This window comes from Phacochoerus africanus, chromosome 11 (genome assembly GCF_016906955.1).
Source record: "Phacochoerus africanus isolate WHEZ1 chromosome 11, ROS_Pafr_v1, whole genome shotgun sequence".
Lineage (NCBI taxonomy): Eukaryota > Metazoa > Chordata > Mammalia > Artiodactyla > Suidae > Phacochoerus > Phacochoerus africanus.
The window spans coordinates 90026565-90046535 of NC_062554.1; the positions used below are offsets into that span (position 1 = coordinate 90026565).

A 19971-nucleotide genomic window follows, 5' to 3' on the forward strand; every position below is an offset into this window, starting at 1 on the left:
TTGGTTCATTTTAATATGAGACTTCTTTCATTCCTTCTGCTGATGTCTTGAAACTACAGTATATGGAGTGAAGTCGTGTGCATCTGCCTGACATGCACAACGTAACTCCTAAGTGGGCTTCGCAACATCCCCACTTACACTTTGCTTCTTGCTGCTGGGAACAGGCCCTCTCATCTCTGTAAAATACCACTGCATAAGTGCAACTTAACTTGATTGAGAGTAATGGCATTAATCCAGGGCACCATGGAGGAGGCTAAACATGGTCCTGGGAGTCTCTGTTTCCAAACCAGAGCTAATCAGGTGATGAGTGCATGGGGTCCAGAACAAAGAGAGAGAACCCACAATTCCCAGAGCACACTTCCTGATAAAAGCCAAAGCAGCAGCGGCTATGGGGGCACAGCCCTGGGAGCCCCAGCAGAGCTCAGCAGCCTTACCATGGCTTTGTTCTCCTTGATGTTCATGGTCCTTTTCAGCAGAGCATCCGAGCAGTCCTGGCCCTCCTCCCTGGAGTCATCCTCAGACTCAGAGGCAGAATCTTCCCTTTCCTTCCTCTGTTTGCAGCTTGTCTTCCTTCCAAGAATTGCTCTTTTATTGTCCTGTAAGCGTGAGCCAGAAAACAACGGCTCAGAGGAGGTGTTCTTATCGGCTTTTTTGGCCAGTTTCTTGGTGGGGAATTGCAAGGCTACTCGAAGACCAATGCTGCTTCTTCTAGGCCTGCTTCTTCTAGATGTAGCCTTTGCCTCTTCATCATCTTCCTCTTCCTCACTCACAAAAGATGCTTCACCGTCATCACTCAGATCTGACTCCACGAGCTAAGGAAATGAAAGAACAAAGACACTGCCTATAATGGACCTTCAGAAAGACATAACCTTAGAACTACTCTGACGTTATTTTAGGGAAAGAGTAAACAGTTAAAAACGTAGCCTTCCTGTTAGTATTGCCTCCTGAACTCTTCAATTAACACTCAGTCAGTGGATGGACAAAATCAAAGGGCAGGCTACTCTGTGTTCTGGCCCAGCCACACCCATGAGCAGAGGGTGTTCCAATGAGAGCACCAGGCTAGATGCAAAACACTGACACGGTGGGGCTCCTCCACAATGGACCAACCAAGCTGGCACATCTGAGAGCCAAGATATATGGGACTGTTCATGACCTTCAGGTAAAAATGGAGTGCTCAGTGCCCAGATAAAATACCATTTGGCCCTCAAGAGCAGGAACAGGACTCATGAACAAGAGTAACAGGAGTGACCTCAGTTCAGTGAAGAGACCAGGGAGCAGGCAGATGACCTGCCATCAGGCTCAGTGGGGGTACACCATCCCCAGGACATGCTGGGTCCTCATTCAAGGACAGCCCCCCTCTCTTTTCTGTAAGAGCCAGGGGCTAAAATCAGGCAGGCAGCTCTGCGGGTGGTTGCAGGCACCTGTTGCCGACAGCTCACGAATTCTCCGCCCCAATTTTCAATCTCCACTCAGTGCAGGTCTCCAGCATTAAAACCAAACTTAGTCTTACGTGTGAGAAGAACACAGTAAGAACAGAGGGCAATGGCCCAGGGGATAATGGGTGACATCTCAGATGCAAAGGACTCTTAGCCTTTAAACCCACAGCAGAGATGGGTTTAAGTGTCAAGAGCAAGGCCATCATCCTTGATCACAGGCTGGTAAGGTCAGCCTGGGAACCTCCATCGGGAACTCCTGCTGTGAGGCCAGCCGAGAATGGCACGAGGAGGGGCCTGGGACTGACTTAAGTGATTGTGCTTCGTCCTCGGTGACCACCTCAGAAATTTCAGTTGGACTCAAGTTAAACATTTAAGGCAGAGGGAGGGAAAAGCGGCAGGTAACTTCCAAACCTTGGTGTATGTGTCCGTCCACACCAAGCCAGGCAGAGAAAGAAGACGGACTACCGTTCTGATTTATCTATTTGAATATCCTCAACTTTCCAGGTCCGGAGCACTGGAATTCCAAATGGGGAGCTGCAGAGGAATCTACTTCAGAAGATGATGTTGGAGACTTTGAAGGAAGTAGCTCCCCTGACTAGCTTTATTCATTTATCATAATCGTCATCCAGCCTGCCTCTCTTTACCAACCATGTGGAGTAGCTTACTACAAAGCGCTGAAGTCAGGAAAGAGCATACTGGAAACACCAGCGGAGACCCAGACCTAAGGGGAAGAACACAGGGGCCAGCACCACGGCCATAGGCGTTTCCCATCTGGCAAAATCACATGACACTAGAGTCACACCCCAGCATCAAAAAGGTGGTCTCGGAGTTCCTGTTGTGGCTTGGCGGTTAATGAACCCAACTAGTATCCATGAGGACATAGGTTTGATCCCTGGCCTCGCTCAGTGGGTTAAGGATCCAGCATTGCCATGAGCTGTGGTGGAGGTCACAGACACGGCTCAGATCCAGCACTGCTGTGGCTGTGGCGTGGGCTGGCAGCTGCAGCTCCAAGTGGACCCCTAGCCTGGGAGCCTCCATATGTCCCTGGAGGTTAGGTACGGCCCTAAAAAGACCAAAAAAAAAAAAAAAAAGTGGTCTCACCAGGGTGGGCAGGAGGTTGGGTGGGGAGGCAACAAGGCTTCCTCTCTCACTGAATTTTAAAATACAATATGTGGGTGGACCTGCCCTGAGCTATGACGTCTATGAGAGTCAGTATCAAGTGTCACAATTCACTATATGTAATGAATTCCTCATATTCTGAGGAGAAAAAAAGACTTCTGGAGTCGTTAACTTTCCCATGCTAGAAATAGATTATTTGAATATCCCAACATTTTATAACTAAAAAACAGAAGATACGTAAGTCACTAAGAGTAGATGATACCCATTAGGGGTTGGAAGGATCTCAGTGGCTTGCTGGCAAGAAACCGGAGACGTGCTGGCCAGAACACACGAACTGCCATGCAAATAGCTTGGGAGAGAAAGCCAAGGGGGCGAGGGGGCTGCACTAGAGCCTACAGGTTGGCACAGCTCCGTGCTGCTATTCATAGAAGAAAATCACCATCAAGCAAGGCAGCCTACCATTAGGGCTTTCAGGCCCTAAGTCATTCCAGAAAAAGGTGAAGGACAAAGCAACCCTGCTGGTTACAGCTTATTTAATCTATATAAGTTCCACGCCGGAAATGGTTCCTTGGGCTCTTCTGAGCCTGACAAGGCTTAACCTCTTTATCCCTCACCTTATTACTCAGGAAGAAGACGGTGTACTGATGTTTTAAGACAAATGAATGCTATTTTTCAGTTAGTAGAAAACACCCTGGGAGTTCCCGTCGTGGTGCAGTGGTTAACGAATCTGACTAGGAACCATGAGGTTGCGGGTTCAATCCCTCACCTTGCTCAGTGGGTTAAGGATCCGGCATTGCCATGAGCTGTGGTGTAGGTTGCAGACGCAGCTCAGATCCCACACTGCTGTGGCTCTGGTGTAGGCTGGAGACTACAGCTTCAATTCGACCCCTAGCCTGGGAACCTCCATATTCCGCGGGAAATGGCCCTGGAAAAGGCAAAAAGACAAAAAAAAAAGAAAGAAAAAAGAAAACACTCTGATGCTGAAAAAGATCCAAAGGCTCTTCAAAGTGAGCCTGAAATTCAAATACTGGTCAGCAGTAAACCGGCCTAAATATATAGAATAAAAGGAAGAGATCAGCCAACAGGCCTCTGATGGCGAAGTGCTGAGGGCAGATTTCCCTCAGGAAGCCAGCAGGCCCAGGTCATCGTTATCATTAAAAAGCACGTCAGCATGGAGAACACTCTAGGTTGGTGCCACAGCTAAAGTTCTGCCCAATTAACTCCAAACCTAAGAACGTTACTTCGCACACAACAAGAAATGACTTTTAGGAACTTTTAGACCCTCCTCTTTTCAGGTAAAAGAGGCTCAAAAAGAGTCTCAAAAAAATTTATTTGATAAGGACAGTAAAGGGAATTCCCGTTGTGGCTCAGCAGAAATGAATCCGACTAGGAACCATGAGGTTGTGGGTTCGATCCCTGGCCTCGCTCAGGGGGTTAAGGATCTGGCACTGCCATGAGCTGTGGTGTAGGTTGCAGACGCAGCTCGGATCCCGCGTTGCTGTGGCTCTGGCATAGGCCGGCGACTACAGCTTCAATTCGACCCCTAGCCTGGGAACCTCCAAATGTCTCAGATACAGCCCTAAAAAGACACACACACACACACACACACACACACACACACACACACACAAAGGACAGTAAGGGACGCCTAGGACACATCCCTCCAAACTCCAAAGGCACCTGGGGATTTCCTCTATAAGAATGATAGACTGATGGACCAGGGATTCACTTTTTTTTTTGTCTTTTTTTTTGCCATTTCTTGGGCCGCTCCTTAAGAAAAAAGTTATTGTTTCAGTTGTGAAGTGACTCCTTGCAAGGAACAATACAATTCGGAAACAGGACTAAAAATACTGCAACCCACACTGCCTCATGTGGCTAATGATTACCATTACTTCTGGGGAACTATTAACATTCAGGTCACTCTGCGTAAATCCTTCAAAATCTTCCGTCTCTGAGTCAGTGTCCTCTATAAAAATTCTTCTTAGTTCTTCCGTGAAGTATTTGGAATGGAAACGCACCTCCTGCTAAATTAAAAATACAAATATGTCAGAAAGACAGAAGAATGGAAGTCAGAAGGGACTGGGAGCAGTGGGGAGTGACTGTTTCATGGGCACAGAGTTTCTGTCCGAGATGATGAAAACCTTCTCAAGCAGATAATGGTGAAGGCAGCTTGGCACCAGGATGGTACTTAACGATACTTGGTGTCTTGCAGGCAGGAAACTGGGGACTTAGGTGCACTTAAAAATGATTAAAATGGTAAATTTTACACTGTGTCTATTTTACCACAATGAAACACACCTACTTATGTACATATTTGCCATGTACAAATGGAAATGTACAAACACAAACTGAACGATTTCAACAAATCGGAGTGGCCCCTGCCTCTATCAGCTTATGTGACTGGCATGTGCTGATGGAATTCAGCTTCAGCTTCTCTGGCCAGGGCAGGCCAGCAGGCATGAGGGCTTTCACCAAGAACCAAGAACGCACGGGAGAAGATAGAAGATGTGAGGAGAAAACCTGACTCTCCCCCCGCCCACCAAAGGCTGGCTTGGCTTTCCTTCTTCTTCTTCTTTTTTTTTTTTTTAATGAAGTTCCCAGGCCAGGCTTGAAGCTGCCTCAGAGACAATGCCAGATCCTTAACCTGATGGGCCACAGTGGGAACTCCTCGCTTACCTTTCTAACTGCCGTCTACACTGGCTCCTCCAGGCTCCTTCAGACAGCAAGCTTCCCTGCAGAAAAGGACTGGGGCCGTCCACACACCCTCACAGCCGAGCGGAGACAGCTGCTCCAGGACCCACTGCCACAGGGGCCTGATGGAAAGGCCCCAACCCTCCCACCCCAGAGTCTCTCTCCCGCAGGAGGCACCACCGGCAGGGAGCAAGTAAACCCAAGGAAAGGGGTTCTATGGCTGACTCAAAAAAGACACGGTCCAATAATGACTTTTTCTTTCTTTTGAACTCACACAAATAAATGGCGTGCTTGAAAGAAAGGAGAGGGAAGAACAAAAATTGCAGGACTGAAAGGAGACTCACAAACCAGCCTCCTCCAAGCTGGCAGCCAGGCCTGGAGTCCATGCCCCCAGCTGCCTCTGACGCCTCTCCCTCCCACACCCAATATAGCAGTGACCCTTATCACACCACATTCGGCTGGAGAATCTCTATCTCCCCTCCTGCCTCTCTGACTTTAATTATAGACTTCTTTGAGCTCAGATAATCTCTGGAGAAAAATAGATATAATAGATGAGTGGAAAAACTTCCAGGGGGATAGAGAAAGAAATGCCGATATCCAATGTTTTTTTAAGCTTAAAAATGTTTCCTATGAATTATTATGGGTAATTGGAATGAGTGTGCTCTGAGCTAAATTACTTTGTTCCTTTTGTTGATAGCTGTGGTGCAGCTGCTTTTAAAAAAAAGAAGAAGAAAGAAAAGAAATTCACACACAAAAAGGGAAGTTTCTTTAAAGTGAAATTCAAATCGTGTTCCAGGGAGCCCGACGTCACCACCACTGCACATGCTGCGTGCATTTCACGCAGCTTCTCTCTCTGGTTAAAATGGACCAGGGGTGTGTGGGGTCGGGGCGGGAGGCAGCAGGCCCGGGGTTATTATGAAGGAAGAATGGTGCCCCACTGGCTCCCAAGGAAACCCACCACCTCCGAGGGCAGGAAATGTCTGCCTCGAGAGCCCCGAGCCGGTCCCCACAGGCGGAAGCGGGGCAGGGGGGTCTCTGTGCACGTTTCGTCATCGTCTACCCAGAGTCCCTGCCTGGAGCAGCAAGTTCTGACCTGCCAGTCCTCCGGCTCTTTCTGTCTTTGAGCCGCTCTCCCAGGGCGGCAGTCAGCCTGGGAGAGATCGGCATCTTCGGTGGCTGCTTCTGATGGAGAAAAACAACTCGGCCGCGGTCCTAAGCCAAGGCCCGTGCTCTCATTCACCTTATTTCACAGGGTGGAAGGAAGTGTCTTTAAAGGAGGTCTGTGCAAATCAAACTTCCACTCCACAGAGCTTCTTACATTCTTGGTTACAACCCCTGCACGGCAATTTGCTCTTCAGTATCTGGTTGTTATCCTTTAAAAGATGTTATGGGGAGTACCCGTGATGGCTCAGCAATTAACAAACCTGACTAGTATCGGTGAGGACACGGGTTCGATCCCTGGCCTCGCTCAGTGGGTTAAGGACCTAGAGTTGCTGTGAGCTGTGGGATAGGCTGCAGACGCGGCAGATCTGGCGTTGCTATGGCTGTGGCATCAGCTGGCTCTGATTCAGCCCCTAGCCTGGAAACCTCCATGTGCCACAGGAGGGGCCCTAAAAAGACAAAAAGACAAAACTAACAAACGTTACGGGCCTTGGTAACCTACACCTACCGTGACCCAGAACATAAGCAAGTAAAAGGTCACAAAAGGAGCTGCCAGAGTGGTGACTTTTCTAATTTTGAAGCTCATGGGACAGACTGCAAAGGTGGCTGGACCAGTCAGACAAGCATCCCACCTCACTGCCACCCCTGGGTATTCACAGGTGCTCGATGCGTGAACCAAGAGGAAAGGGATAACCCAAATAAGTCTGGGCCAGGAAAGCTGGAGAGCATCATTCCACATGAGGTCCCTTCCACCATAGAGTTTGTCATTTAGTAAGGAAGTGGTCGGGTTCACAGGTCGCCATGGTGAGGAGCAGCTTTGAAGGGAGATGCAAGTAGCATGGGACGCAGGAAGAATATCCACTAAGACTTCATGAAAGCAGCAGCATTTGAACTGGATCTCAACTGGGGTAGAGGCCAAGAAAATGCTGAGAGAGCACACAAAAAGGATGAAGATCGAGGACCAGTGCACGCGGGGTCGTGGGGGGTGGAACAGTGTAGGCAGAAGGGATGGATGGATGGAGTTTCTGGTTTTCTGCGGAACAACAGGCAGTTTCCTGTTTCCAGCCATGGAAGACACGAGGCTGAGGAATGGGCTCCTGGACTGGGGTCACCCCAGTTGGCCTACTTCTCAGATGTGGGGCTTTGGACAAGTCACTTCTCCCTACACTTCAATTTCCTCATCTGTAAAACAGGAATAATAACAGCATCTGTACCCTCCCAGGGAGGAACGTGAATTCAACTCACTCTGCATGAAAAGCATATGGTCATGGGCAGCTAAGACACACTGGGATCAGACTGGGGAGGAGGGTGGACTGTGAACAGGCTTGACTGCAGCAGGAGTGGCCATTTTCTTAGCAACAGGAGCAGCAGCTTTGTTTCTTACTGCCTCCTGCACACCAGGCTCAAGTTGGCACTTGCCTCACATCCTGCACTGCTCAGAATGCCACTCAGGGCACTTCCAACAGGCTCCGCTCCCGGCCTGACCAGCCTCGAAGGTAGGGACTGGCCATCCCTGAATAAGGGAGGATGGCGACCAGAGTGCCGTTCTCCACCTGTGCCCAGGGCTATGAGAACCACGGTGGCTGAAAAGGGAAGAGGAGGGAGGGGAAGGAGGGGAAGAACAGGGCAGAAGATTCAGTAACTGCGAGGAAGTCCAGGAAATGGGGGAGGAACAGGATGAGTCAAGAACCCCAAATTCACAGATAAACGTGGGGAAGACAGCCAGAGGAGGGGAAATGGTGAGCGTCCCATCTCCTCTGAACAATCAGGATGGATCCAAGTGGCTGTCAGAAATACATCTGGGGCTGGAAAGAAGAGCCAAGCATAAAGAGCCAGGAGGCAAGGGCTGAGGCCAGGCTAGTTACTTTCCATTAAGTGGAAAGGTCTGAAGACAAAATCGTGAAGAACATCTACGTAGAGGGACAGGAAGTCGAAGGGATGACAACAAGGAACAAAGGTGTAAGAGAGAAAGAGACCAAGGCAGGTGGAAGCAGGTGGCTGACGAGGTCTGATACTGCAGAGGCATCAGCTAAGGTGAGGACCGAATACGCAGGCATCAAGCAGGCGCGTCATTTATACAATGAACTGCCTCCCTTCCTCTCCGTGCCCAGTGGGAGCTAGGTGGGTTTAACTCACAGCCTTTAAGGAGAGGCCATGGTCAAAGTAGAATGAGGGGAGTTCCTACTATGGTGAAATGGGATCAGCAGCATCCCTGCAGTGCCACGATGCAGGTTCTATCCCCAGCCTGGCCCAGTTAAAGGATCCTGCATTGCTGCAGCTGCCATATAGGTCACAACTGAGGCTCAGATCTGATCCCCAGCCTGGAAACTCCATATGCCACAGGACAGCCAAAAAACAAACAAACAAACAAAAAGCAGAATGAGGACTTTTGAATGCCACGGGGAACTCAGAAGAAAATGCCACACAAGGCTGGAAACTTTGGCCATGCTCTTACCAAGTGAGGCACAATAGAAACCTCCAGGACTCTCCCCCTCTAGAAATGTCACTTGTGTCTGCCACAGATCGTAAGGATTAAAGAAAGAATAAAAAGAATAATCGTTGCTGCAGCAGTTCCATGAGTGAGGGTCAGACAGAGCGAGCTGCAGGAGCTCAGAAGCCAAGTGTCTGACAATAACCACACGCTGCTGCACCAGCTGGGAGCACACAGAATACAGCCTCACAGCCCCAGCCCAAGGGAGCAAAGAAAATGAATTTGATCAAGTCAGGTCCCCTTTATTGAAAAAACGTCCTTGGATTTAAACAGCAAAACTGAGCCAGGTACTCTCAGCAGTTTCTTGAAACACAAAGGCATAACACGAATAAAATGCTCGGCCATTAACTTGATGCTCTAACCCAGCCAAGATCCAGGATTCCAGAAACATGCCTGTCTTGAGAGGAGGCACCCATACCTGCTTCCCTGACTCCAGTGAGTCAAAACTATCGCAGCTCTCCTCTGATGAGAGGGTTTCCATGGGAACATCATCTCGGAAACCGATGAACTCTTCATCATCACTGGGGGCGTTAAAGATGTCAGCCACTTCTTTGGGGATCTGTTTTGGATTGAAAAAAGAAGGGTAAAACCAGGGCTGTTATAATCTCTCAGGGAAATTTTCTAGAGGAGTAAGAATTGCCATCTCATAACTTTACCAATCTCTCATGGTTGCTCACGAGACTCCCCAAAACCCTGAGCAAAACGTGCTTCCACTGATACCTCACAGCAACAAGGGAAAGGGGTGGAGGAGGAGAAGTATTTTCTCTTTCAAATTCTAGAGATACATCCTGTCTTACAGGGAACATCAAGGCCATGCCTAGATAAAAGCCACTTTTGATCTCTTGACAAAAGAATAAGAAAACAGACATTGTTTTCTGAGAAATCAATGATCAAATTTTCTCCTACAGTGGATTTGTCTTTAAACATCATCCATGTTTAAAAAAAAAAAAAAAAATTCCTGGAGGCAGAAACAAATATGACTAGTATCCACAAAGACACAGTTCGATTCTTGGCCTTGCTCAGTGGGTCAAGGATCTGGCATTGCTGTGAGCAGTGGTATAGGACAGTGGCTAGAGCTCCGATTCAACCCCTAGCCTGGGAACCTCCGTATGTCTCGAGTGCGGCCCTAAAAAGACCAAAAAAACATCCTTACGATATCACTGATTTCCACCAGGAGTTCTTTATTTTTCTGTTTTTTGTTGCAGGAAATTTCATACAGGGAAATAAAGCTTTCCTTCTTTTCTATATTCTGAATCAATATAAGTAGTTTAGAGTTAATTCTATTAAATGCTATTACAGGCAATTATACCCAGAGAGAATGTTGTCAGCACACTTAACCTAACAAATACGTATTTGCTGAAAGTTAATTTCTGTATGGTGACTACTGATTTGCTCCTAATTCTTTATTTTGAGAAAGTTCAAATACAGAGAAAGGTGAAATGGTACAAACATTTGTATATGCTTCACCTGGAACCCCCATTTGCTTTCTCCCTCTTTCAACAAATATTAGGTTGAACCTTAGGCATTTGCAGATTTTGAATGTTTCTGACCAAGAAAAACAGTGATTTGCTATGAGGCAACCTAATGCATGTATGTTTAAAGTAATCTGCAGACACCACACAATTCACCTTAAAATACTTCAGAACATATACCCCAAGTACACTCTCCCACAGAACCACACAACCATAATCATACCTAAAACAATATTAATTCAGTAATATAATTTCCCATAAGTCCATATGCAAATATCTGCACTGTTCCCAAAAAGTTTCTCATAATTTTCAAGGGCAAAAGGAACCCACTCAAGCAAGGCTCATGCATTGAATTTGACTGCTTTTTTATGACATTATGTTTGTTGCTTTTTATAACACTGACACTTTTTAGAAAACCCAAGAAAACTGCCTATACAAAAGACCTGTACTCTGAAAACTATAAGACACTGATGAAGAAAATCAAAAATGACACAAACAGATGGAAAGAAATACCATCTGGATTGCTCTTGTATTGGAAGAATCAATATTACCAAAATGACTTATACAACCCAAGGCAATCTACAGATTCAGCACTATCCCAATCAAATTACCAATGGCATTTTTTAGAGAACTAGAACAAAAAGTTTTAAAATTTGTACGCAAACACAAAAGACCCTGAATAGCCAAAGCAATTCTGATAAAGAAAAACAGAGCTGGAAGAAGCAGGATCCCTGAATTCAGACTTTACTACAAAGCTACAGTCATCAAAACAGTACGGTACTGGCACAAAACCAGAAATATAGATAAGTGTAACAGAACAGAAAGCCCAGAAATATATCCATGCATCTATGGTTAATTAATGTACACCAAAGGAGGCAAGAATATACAATGGCAAGAGGACAGCAGCTTCAATAAGTGGTACTGGGAAAACTAGACAGCTACATGTACAAGAGTGAAATTAGAACACTGTCTTATACCATGCACAAAAATGCACTTAAAATGGATTAAAGACCTAAATGTAAGACCAGATACTATAAAACTCTTAGAAGAAAACATAGGCAAAATACTCTTTGACATAATTGGCAGCACTATCTTTTCAGATCCACCTCCCAGAGTGAAAAAAAAAAAAAAAAAAAAAACAAATAGGACCAAATTAATCTTAAAAGTCTTTGCACAGCAATGGAAATCATAAACAAAACAAAAAGACATGCAGTTCCAACTGTGGCACAGTGGGTTAAGGATCTGGCTTGTCTCTGTGGAGAAGCCAATTAAATCCCCAGCCTGGGGCAGTGGGTTAAGGATACAGCATGGCTGCAGCTGTAGTGTAGGCTGCAGCTCTGCTTGGATTTGATTCCTGGCCAGGAACTTCAATATGCTATGGGTGCAGCTGGGGAAAAAAACAAAAAAAGACAATCAACAAAATGGGAGGAAAATCTTTGCAAATGAAGCAACTAACAAGGGATTAATATCCAAAATATACAATCATCTCAAACAGCTTTATACCAAAAAAAAAAAAAAATCAAAAAATGGTCAAGGCAGAGTTCACGTCATGGTTGAGCAGTTAGTGAACCCTACTGGTATCCATGAGGATGCGGGTTCAATCCCTGGCCTTGTTCAGTGGTTTAAGGATCTGGCATTGTTGTAAGCTGTGGTGTAGGTTGAGGCTCAGCTTCTGTGTTGCTGTGGCTGTGTCATAGGCCAGTGGCTACAGCTGATTGGACCCCTAGGCCTGGGAACCTCCATATGCCATGGGTGCAGCCCTGAAAAAAAAAAAATCCCTTGTGACATAGCTGTTTAAGGATCCACCATTTTCACTGCAGCAGCTCAGGTTGTTGCTGTGGCACAGGTTCTATCCCTGGCCCAGGAATATCCACATGCCATGGGTGAAACCAAAAATAAAAGTCAGAAGATCTAAATAACTTTTCTCAAAAGAAAACAGATGGCAAAAAAAACACATAAAAAGATGCTCAACATTGCTAATTATTAGAAAAATGCATATCTAAACTACGAGATACCACCTCACACCAGTCAGAATGACCATCACCAAAAAGTCTACAAACAATAAATGCTGGAAGAAGGTGAAGAGAAAAGGGAACCCTCCTACACTGCTGGTGGGAATGCAGGTTGGTGCAACCACTATGGAGAGCAATGTGGACACACCTTAAAAAACCAAACATAGAACTACCACATGATCCAACAAGCCCACTCTTTGCATATACTCAGAGAAAACTCTAATTTGAAAGGACACTTGCACCCCAATGTTCACTACAGCACTATTTACAACAGCCAAGACATGGAATGTCCACTAACAGAGGAATGGATAAAGAAGATGTCGTACATATATACAATGGAATATTACTCGGCCACAAAAAAAGAACAAAACCATGCCATTTGCAGCAAATGGATGAACCTAGAAATTATCATACTAAGTGAAATCACACAAAGTCAAATATCATTTGAGATCACTGATATGTGGAACCTAATAAAAATGATACATAAAAACTGACTCACAAAACAGAAAGAGACTCAAAGATTTCAAAACCAAACTTACGGTAACCAAAGGGGAAACACTGGAGGGTGGGATGGACTGGGAGTCTGGGACTGGCATATACCTACTACTATATACAAAATCAATTAGTAACAAGGACCTACTATATAGCTAGGAAATCTATTTGTTTGTTTTTTTGCCTTTTCTAGGGCCGCTCCTGCAGCATATAGAGGTTTCCAGGCTAGGGGTCTAATCAGAGCTGTAGCCGCTGGCCTACACCAGAGCCACGGCAATGCCAGATCCGTAACCCACTGAGCGAGGCCAGGGATCGAACCCACAACCTCCTGGTTCCTAGTCGGATTCGTTAACCACTGAGCCACGACGGGAACACCACGGAAATCTATTCAATGCTCCGTGATGGCCTACATGGGGAAAGAATCTGAAAAAGAATGGATATATATGTATGGCTGATTCCCTTTGCTGTACACCTGAAACTAACACATTGTAAATCACCTACACACCAATAAAATGTATTTAAAAACAATAATAATAAATAGAAGACTGCCTTGTAGAATATCATACATTCTTAGACTATTTGATTGTTTCCAATAGATTCAAGTTAAATATTACTGGCAACAATTCTACACAGATGACGTGCTTCTCAATGCACTGCATATGGAGGCGCAAAATGTCAGGCTATCCCCTATTAATCAGCAGTATTGTTCATTTAATTATAAAACTTTCAAATATATTCCTAAGTAGGTGGAACAGTATCATGAACACGTATGTGAGCTCCTAGCAATTCTCTGTCTGTGGCTGGTCTTGTTTCATTTGTATCTCTACCCAACTGCCCTCCTTCCAAACAATTTTAAAGCAATTGGAGACATGGTGTCATTTCAGCCTGCTACCCGCATATATACAGTCTGTGTCCACAGTTACCATTAACTAATTTTTTTCAACTCCCAGCTTATTCGCAACAGGATCCCAAATAAGGTCTATCCTCTGGTCAATAGGTCTCTTAAATCCTTTCTCATGTCTCCTTCATTTTTAACCTTTTTCTCACAATTTTTTTTTTGCCTTTTTTTAGTGCCTCTCCTGCAGCATACAGAGGTTCCCAGGCTAGGGGTCGAATTGGAGCTGCAGCTGCCAGCCTACACCACAGCCACAGCAACGCTAGATCCAAGCCGCATCTGCAATGCCAGATCCTTTACCCACTGAGCGGGGCCAGGGATAGAACCTGCATCCTCATGGATACTTCTTAGGTTCGTAACCCACTGAGCCACAACAGGACCTCCCTCACAACTGACTTTTTAAGAAACTGGGCCGTCTGTCTGTAGAGTTTGCCAGAATCTGGAGAGTTTTTTTGGTTTTTTGGCTTTTGCAACCCAAGACAGTATTTAACAGATTCCTTTGTCCCTTGGATTTCCTGGAATGTGGCTGTTCCATCTAGACGCTCCAACAGATTCCAGTAGACTCTCCTTTTGGCCAGACTACTCTACCAGCATTGCTGCATTCTTGCTTCAGGTAGCACGTGGCGTCTGCTGGTCTCTTTTCACTGGTGATGCCGTCTGATCACCAAGTTAAAGTGGGATCTGGAGTTCCCATTGTGGCTCAGTAGGTTAAGAACCTGACTGGTATCCATGAGGATGAAGGTTTGATCCCTGGCCTCACTCAGTGGGTTAAGGATCCGGCATTGCCGTGAGCTGTGGTATAGATTACAGATGCGGCTCAGATATGGCATTGTGGTGGCTGTGGCGTAGGCCAGCAGCTATAGCTCTGATTTGACCTAGTCTGGGAACTTCCATGTGTCACAGGTGTGTCCCTAAAAAAACAGAAAAGAAAACAAAAGGAAAGTAGGATCTGGCAGATTTCTCCTTGGCAAAATACCTTTACCTCTTTGAACTTGGTAAGTAATAAATACAGTGATATTTGAGATTCTTTGACTATCCTTCTCCCTGGTAACATTTCACTCAATAGTTGCTGTATCCATTGATTAACTCTCGCCTGAATCAATGACCACATTGGAGTCTGCAAAACTGGTGATTTTAAATACTATTCCTCCTTCGCATGTTAGGCAGCATTCTTCTGTAACATAATATTCTCTCTCTTCCAGTCTAGCCCTCTCTCCCCTCATTCTCTCCCTACTCTCCCTCCCACGTAGTCTGATGGATTTTTGAAAAAATTCATTGTGTTATATAACCCATGACCGTGATATCACTCTTCCTGAGGCTCAAATTGTCCCAAATGTGGCCACTGGGCACTGCTACCATTCCCCCTTCTGTGTCCTTCCGACACAGCCCTAAGAGTCTCTGAGCATCTCCTTACTTTCAACACAGCAAACATGCCTAACCACCCTTGCACTGTACCTGCCCCAGACCTCAAATCAACCATTTCTCCAAGAAACTATGGCATCCAGAAATCAAGCTGTGGCCTAGGTCAAGTATCACTGCTTTGCTCAAACAGAGCAAGGGTGTTTTAAATATCTTACATCTAAGTTCACCGTGACATCCTGAATTCAAACCCAACATGACAGGATTCCTTCTCATCTCCCTGAACCCCCCGTGAGTATTTCCCTTCCCCAACGACGAAAACCCCAATCCCCACTACTTCTCACAGACCTACCCATTCGCTCTATCCACAATACACACATGATTTCAAACTTACCCCACGGACACTGCTACCAACACCACTACCAAAAACAATCAAGTTCAAGATTGCTTTGCGGTTCCTGTTATCATCAGCGCAGTCCCACTAGGTACTAGATCTTTTCCCTGAGATAACCAGACCACGGCGGTACTTGGGGTGCAAAAGCACTTTATGTGCCCTTCACATGTCATCATGCAGGATAAAAAGAAAAGCCCTCGACGGTCGAGATTTTAATAATTTTTATTGCAGCAACAAGACGTCCCTATGAGAAACAATTTTTCTTTTAAAATTAAATGGATGAACTACCACATTTAGAATGGATAAGCAATGAGGTCCTACTCTATAGCACAGGGAACTATATTCCGTCTCTTGGGATAGACTGTGATGGAAGATGATTATAAGAAAGGGAGTGTGTGTGTGGATGTGTGTGTGTGTGTGTGTATACACATATGTATATATGTATGTATGACGGGGTCACTTTGCCACACAGTGAAAATTAGAACAACATGGTAAAATCAACCATACTTTTTTCTATAATTCGATGAATTCTGCTATATCTATAGTTATATAACCATCATCACAACCTAATTTTAGAGTATTTTCAGCTCAACCCCAAGTCCATACCCCCTCAACTTTCCCCTTTAGTAACTCTTAAGTTTTTCAAAGTCTATGAGTCTGTTTCTGTTCTGCAAATAAGTACATTTGATCATTTTTTAGATTCCACATATAAGGGATATCATGTGATATTTGTCGCCTACTGCCCAACTTCACTTAGTAGGACAATTTCTAGGTCCATCCATGTTGCTGCAAGAAATCAACGACTATAACAATTTTTAAAAATAAAAATAAAATTGAGGGCATGGAGGTGAAGGATGTGAGGACCACTAGCATAGTTTAGCGCCACTGCCTTTGGTTCATGCTCAGGACAAGCCGTTTTCTATGCCTTTACTTCTGCACCATCAGTGCAAATATCAACACAGCAAAAAAAAAAAAAAAAAAGGCAAATAATATCTTAATGTATTATGACAATAACTTTGTCCTCATGGAACCCTGGAAGGGTTTAGGGATTCCCCAGACCACATTTTAAAAAACAGCTGCACTGGTATACAGAGTTGTGTATTCAAGAGTTACTTGAATTCTTTGGATTATTTTCTTCCATGCAATGAATTAATTTTATAGTCAGGTTCATCTGAGGAATCACTAATCCCTAATCTACCTATTTTTAGCATGATTTTAATGCTTCTTGCTTAAAAATGATTAGAAAGTTTATGGTTTAACCAAAGGAAGTTTAACATCTGGTTTTCAGAGAACACAAATCCAGAAACCGAATACAAGATTCATGACGTCAGAGAGTTAATTACAAACCATCTAATGAAATCACTTCAGGAGATAAAACATGCAGACACTTAGAGAATTAGAGTTTCAGTAACAATAGGAAGAAAGAAAGGGAAAAAAAAAAAAACCCTAACATTTACACCAAGAAGCAGCTCCTAAACAAAGCCTAACTCGAAGACGGTTCTTGGGAGAAAAATTCAAACTCTTCATAAGAAGCTAAATTTAACAGTCTTTGGCCCAGTTATTTTTTCAAAGACACCTTTGTTGTTGTTTAGCCATCAGAACCAATAGTCTGAGAAAACACTTGTTCTAGAGAAACAAAGCAGACACTTATAAAAATGTAAGTATGTTAGACTTGACTTAACAGCCACAGAGTTCAGTCCTTGAAGTGGCACTTTTTGACTTACCACCATTCTATGAGGCAAAAGAGCCCTGCTGGCCCAGAGGCTTATTTTAACATAAAGGGTTAAAGAAGAAAGAGCACCCTCTGTAATGATTTTCTGGAAGCGCATACAACCAATGGAGAGGCTGGTGATACAAATAAATTGCTTCCGGGGCAAGTGCATTAGTCACAGGGCCACTGTGACAGCTGTCACTGCAGCAGGCCTGTGCCCACCCAATCCTCCTCATTTCCACATCTGCTCCAGATGTGCCAGCAGGGAGGCTGACACCTACCTGCCGATTAGGGACAAAAAAAAAAGAATGCACTGTCAAAAAAGCAAAAACCACTCTGCATTCCTGGGGCATGCAGGGCTCTGTTTCTTGCCGCCCAACATCAAAAGGCATTAAGAGAAGAGTTTCAGACAGTCACAAGCCAGAGTTTAGCAAAAGTCTCTGTGAGGTATTCAAGTATCTTCAATGCAACGAACTATTTAAGACATGCAACAAAGAAGGCAAAATTTGAGTACAGGGGACACAAAGGAGGACCTGATAGAAGACGATGCGTAGGGACAACCACCTAATGTATGACTGTTAAACAATATATCAACACTTTACACCCAAGGATTCGTCACTTCCCGGTTCCATTCAGTAGTGATCCATGCAGTAGCTGCAGAGTCTAGACAGAGAATACAACGGACTTTTCCCCCGCAAAGTTCATGTTCTGTGGGATTACAAAGCCAATCATAAGACCCACCAAAACAAGCCCAAATTTTAAAGCAATTAACTGAAAAGAAAATATAAAATCCAACCAGTGGATTATACTTGTAGTAGTCAAGCTTGCACAACAGTAGGAGAAATATAATCTAGCTAACCAGAAAGCAATCAAGAATTTTTTTTTTTTTTGTCTTTTTGCCGTTTCTTGGGCCGCTCCCGTGGCATATGGAGGTTCCCAGGCTAGGGGTCGAATTGGAGCTGTAGCCGCCGGTCTACACCAGAGCCACAGCAACTCGGGAGCCGAGCTACGCCGCATCTGCAACATACACCACAGCTCATGGCAACACCGGATCGTTAACCCACTGAGCAAGGCCAGGGATCGAACCCGCAACCTCATGGTCCCTAGTCGGATTCGTTAACCACTGCGGCACGACGGGAACTCCAAGAAAATTATCTTCTGAAAGTAGAAAGACTTTTATAATTCATATGTTTTGAACATACACACATTTCTTCTGCTCCTTTCATATACACTGTATATAATCTGTTCACTAGGTCCCTGTTGGGATCACAATGGAACATCATCACAAGTCATGGGGGGACCAAGATTCAGTTCCTCCTCCAGAACAGAGGCACTAGATGGAGTGAGTCCCCGGCACCTAACAGGAGTCTGGCCTAAAGCAGGTCATCAACAAATCCTGGCAGGCATCTGACCTTGCAGTCAGCTTCCCTGGGAAGGTGCAGTTTCCTAAGAAAGGTGCCCTATCCAAGCGGAATTAAAGAGCTTCACCCAGAATTCCAGGGCAGCTACACACAAAGTAGGCTTTCAGAAAGGGTTACAGATTTCACTTACAGGCCTTGCCAATTACCTTGGGGCTCATCTGGAGAACACAGAATGCAAACCAAACAAGCTTGGGGGCCAAGGAGGTGGGCAGTGAAGGCAGCAGCTGCCCGGGACAGGGTGAGGCTGCACAGGACAGAGTCAGACTATATGGCACAGGGCTGACCTGAGTCCAGGAGGGGCAGTCACTCCTGCCCCCTGGCACACAGGAACGGGGCTCCTGTACGCTAACCTTCAACCTCCCTGGAGAAGCTAGGGATCTGAGTCGTGGTGAGAAATCCCCCAGTTATAGTGTCGGCTTGTAATTTAAGGGCCAAGCTTCTCCACGCTGCATTTCAAACTCGTTCAGGGAAGGCACACAGCAGAACTCACGGTGCTTTGTGGAACACCAAGGAAATTTTTAATGCCAAAACTTCAAATATTACCAACAGTGTGTCTACTGGTGTCCGGCAGTAATAGTACTGGACACTAAAGTATTAAGAAAATCAAAAGAAAAACTTTAAATTAAAAAGAGTCCTTCCCTTGGGAGTTTCTATCATGGTGAAGCAGAAACAACTCTGACTAGGAACCATAAGGTTGTGGGTTCAATCCTTGGCCCTGCTCAGTGGGTTACAGATCTGGCATTGCGGTGGACTGTGGTATGGGTCACAGAGATGGCTTGGATCTGGCGTTGCTATGGCTGTGGCGTAGGCCAGTGGCTACAGCTCGGATTAGACCCCTAGCCTGGGAACTTCCATATGCTGCGGGTGCAGTCCTAAAAAGACAAAAAGACCAAAAAAAAAAAAAAAGAGTCCTTCCCTTGTTCACAGCAGCACTATTCCCAAAAGCCACAAAGTGGAGGCAACCCACCCACAGATGAATGTCATAACTACATACAATGGAATATTATTCACCCTTTAAAAAGGAAATTTTACAAATAATGCATCATTACATTGTACACCTAAAACTGATAAAATGTTACAGGTCAATTATATCTCAATTAAAAAAATTGTTTTTAAACAAAACAAAAAACACAACAGAGTTTGAATCCATCAGCCAGGGGTGAGGCCGGAAATCCTGCATTTCTAACAAGACCCTGAACTTTGGGCTGCAGCCCATTTTCTGTTTCTCTCTTGCCATATATGACTTTTCCTACTTCATACCAGCTTATGCATATATCTTAACCTTCCTCCTACAGGCAGTTCATTCTCACGGTGGAC

General features: G+C 45.0%; 1 protein-coding gene across 3 annotated transcripts in view; it reads right to left on the reverse strand.

Moving 5' to 3' along the window:
* Positions 1 to 19971, reverse strand: part of CDCA7L (cell division cycle associated 7 like) — a 39698-nt gene that overhangs the window by 6617 nt on the left and 13110 nt on the right. For 2 of the 3 annotated variants that reach the window (XM_047753944.1, XM_047753942.1), the window contains exons 2-4: positions 9317 to 9457; positions 4442 to 4579; positions 435 to 812 (exon numbers count right to left, since the gene is read on the reverse strand). In XM_047753944.1, the coding sequence (XP_047609900.1) occupies positions 435 to 812; positions 4442 to 4579; positions 9317 to 9457 (657 nt within the window). The remainder of the gene's footprint in view (positions 1 to 434; positions 813 to 4441; positions 4580 to 9316; positions 9458 to 19971) is intronic. The other variant, XM_047753943.1, reaches the window with a different exon arrangement.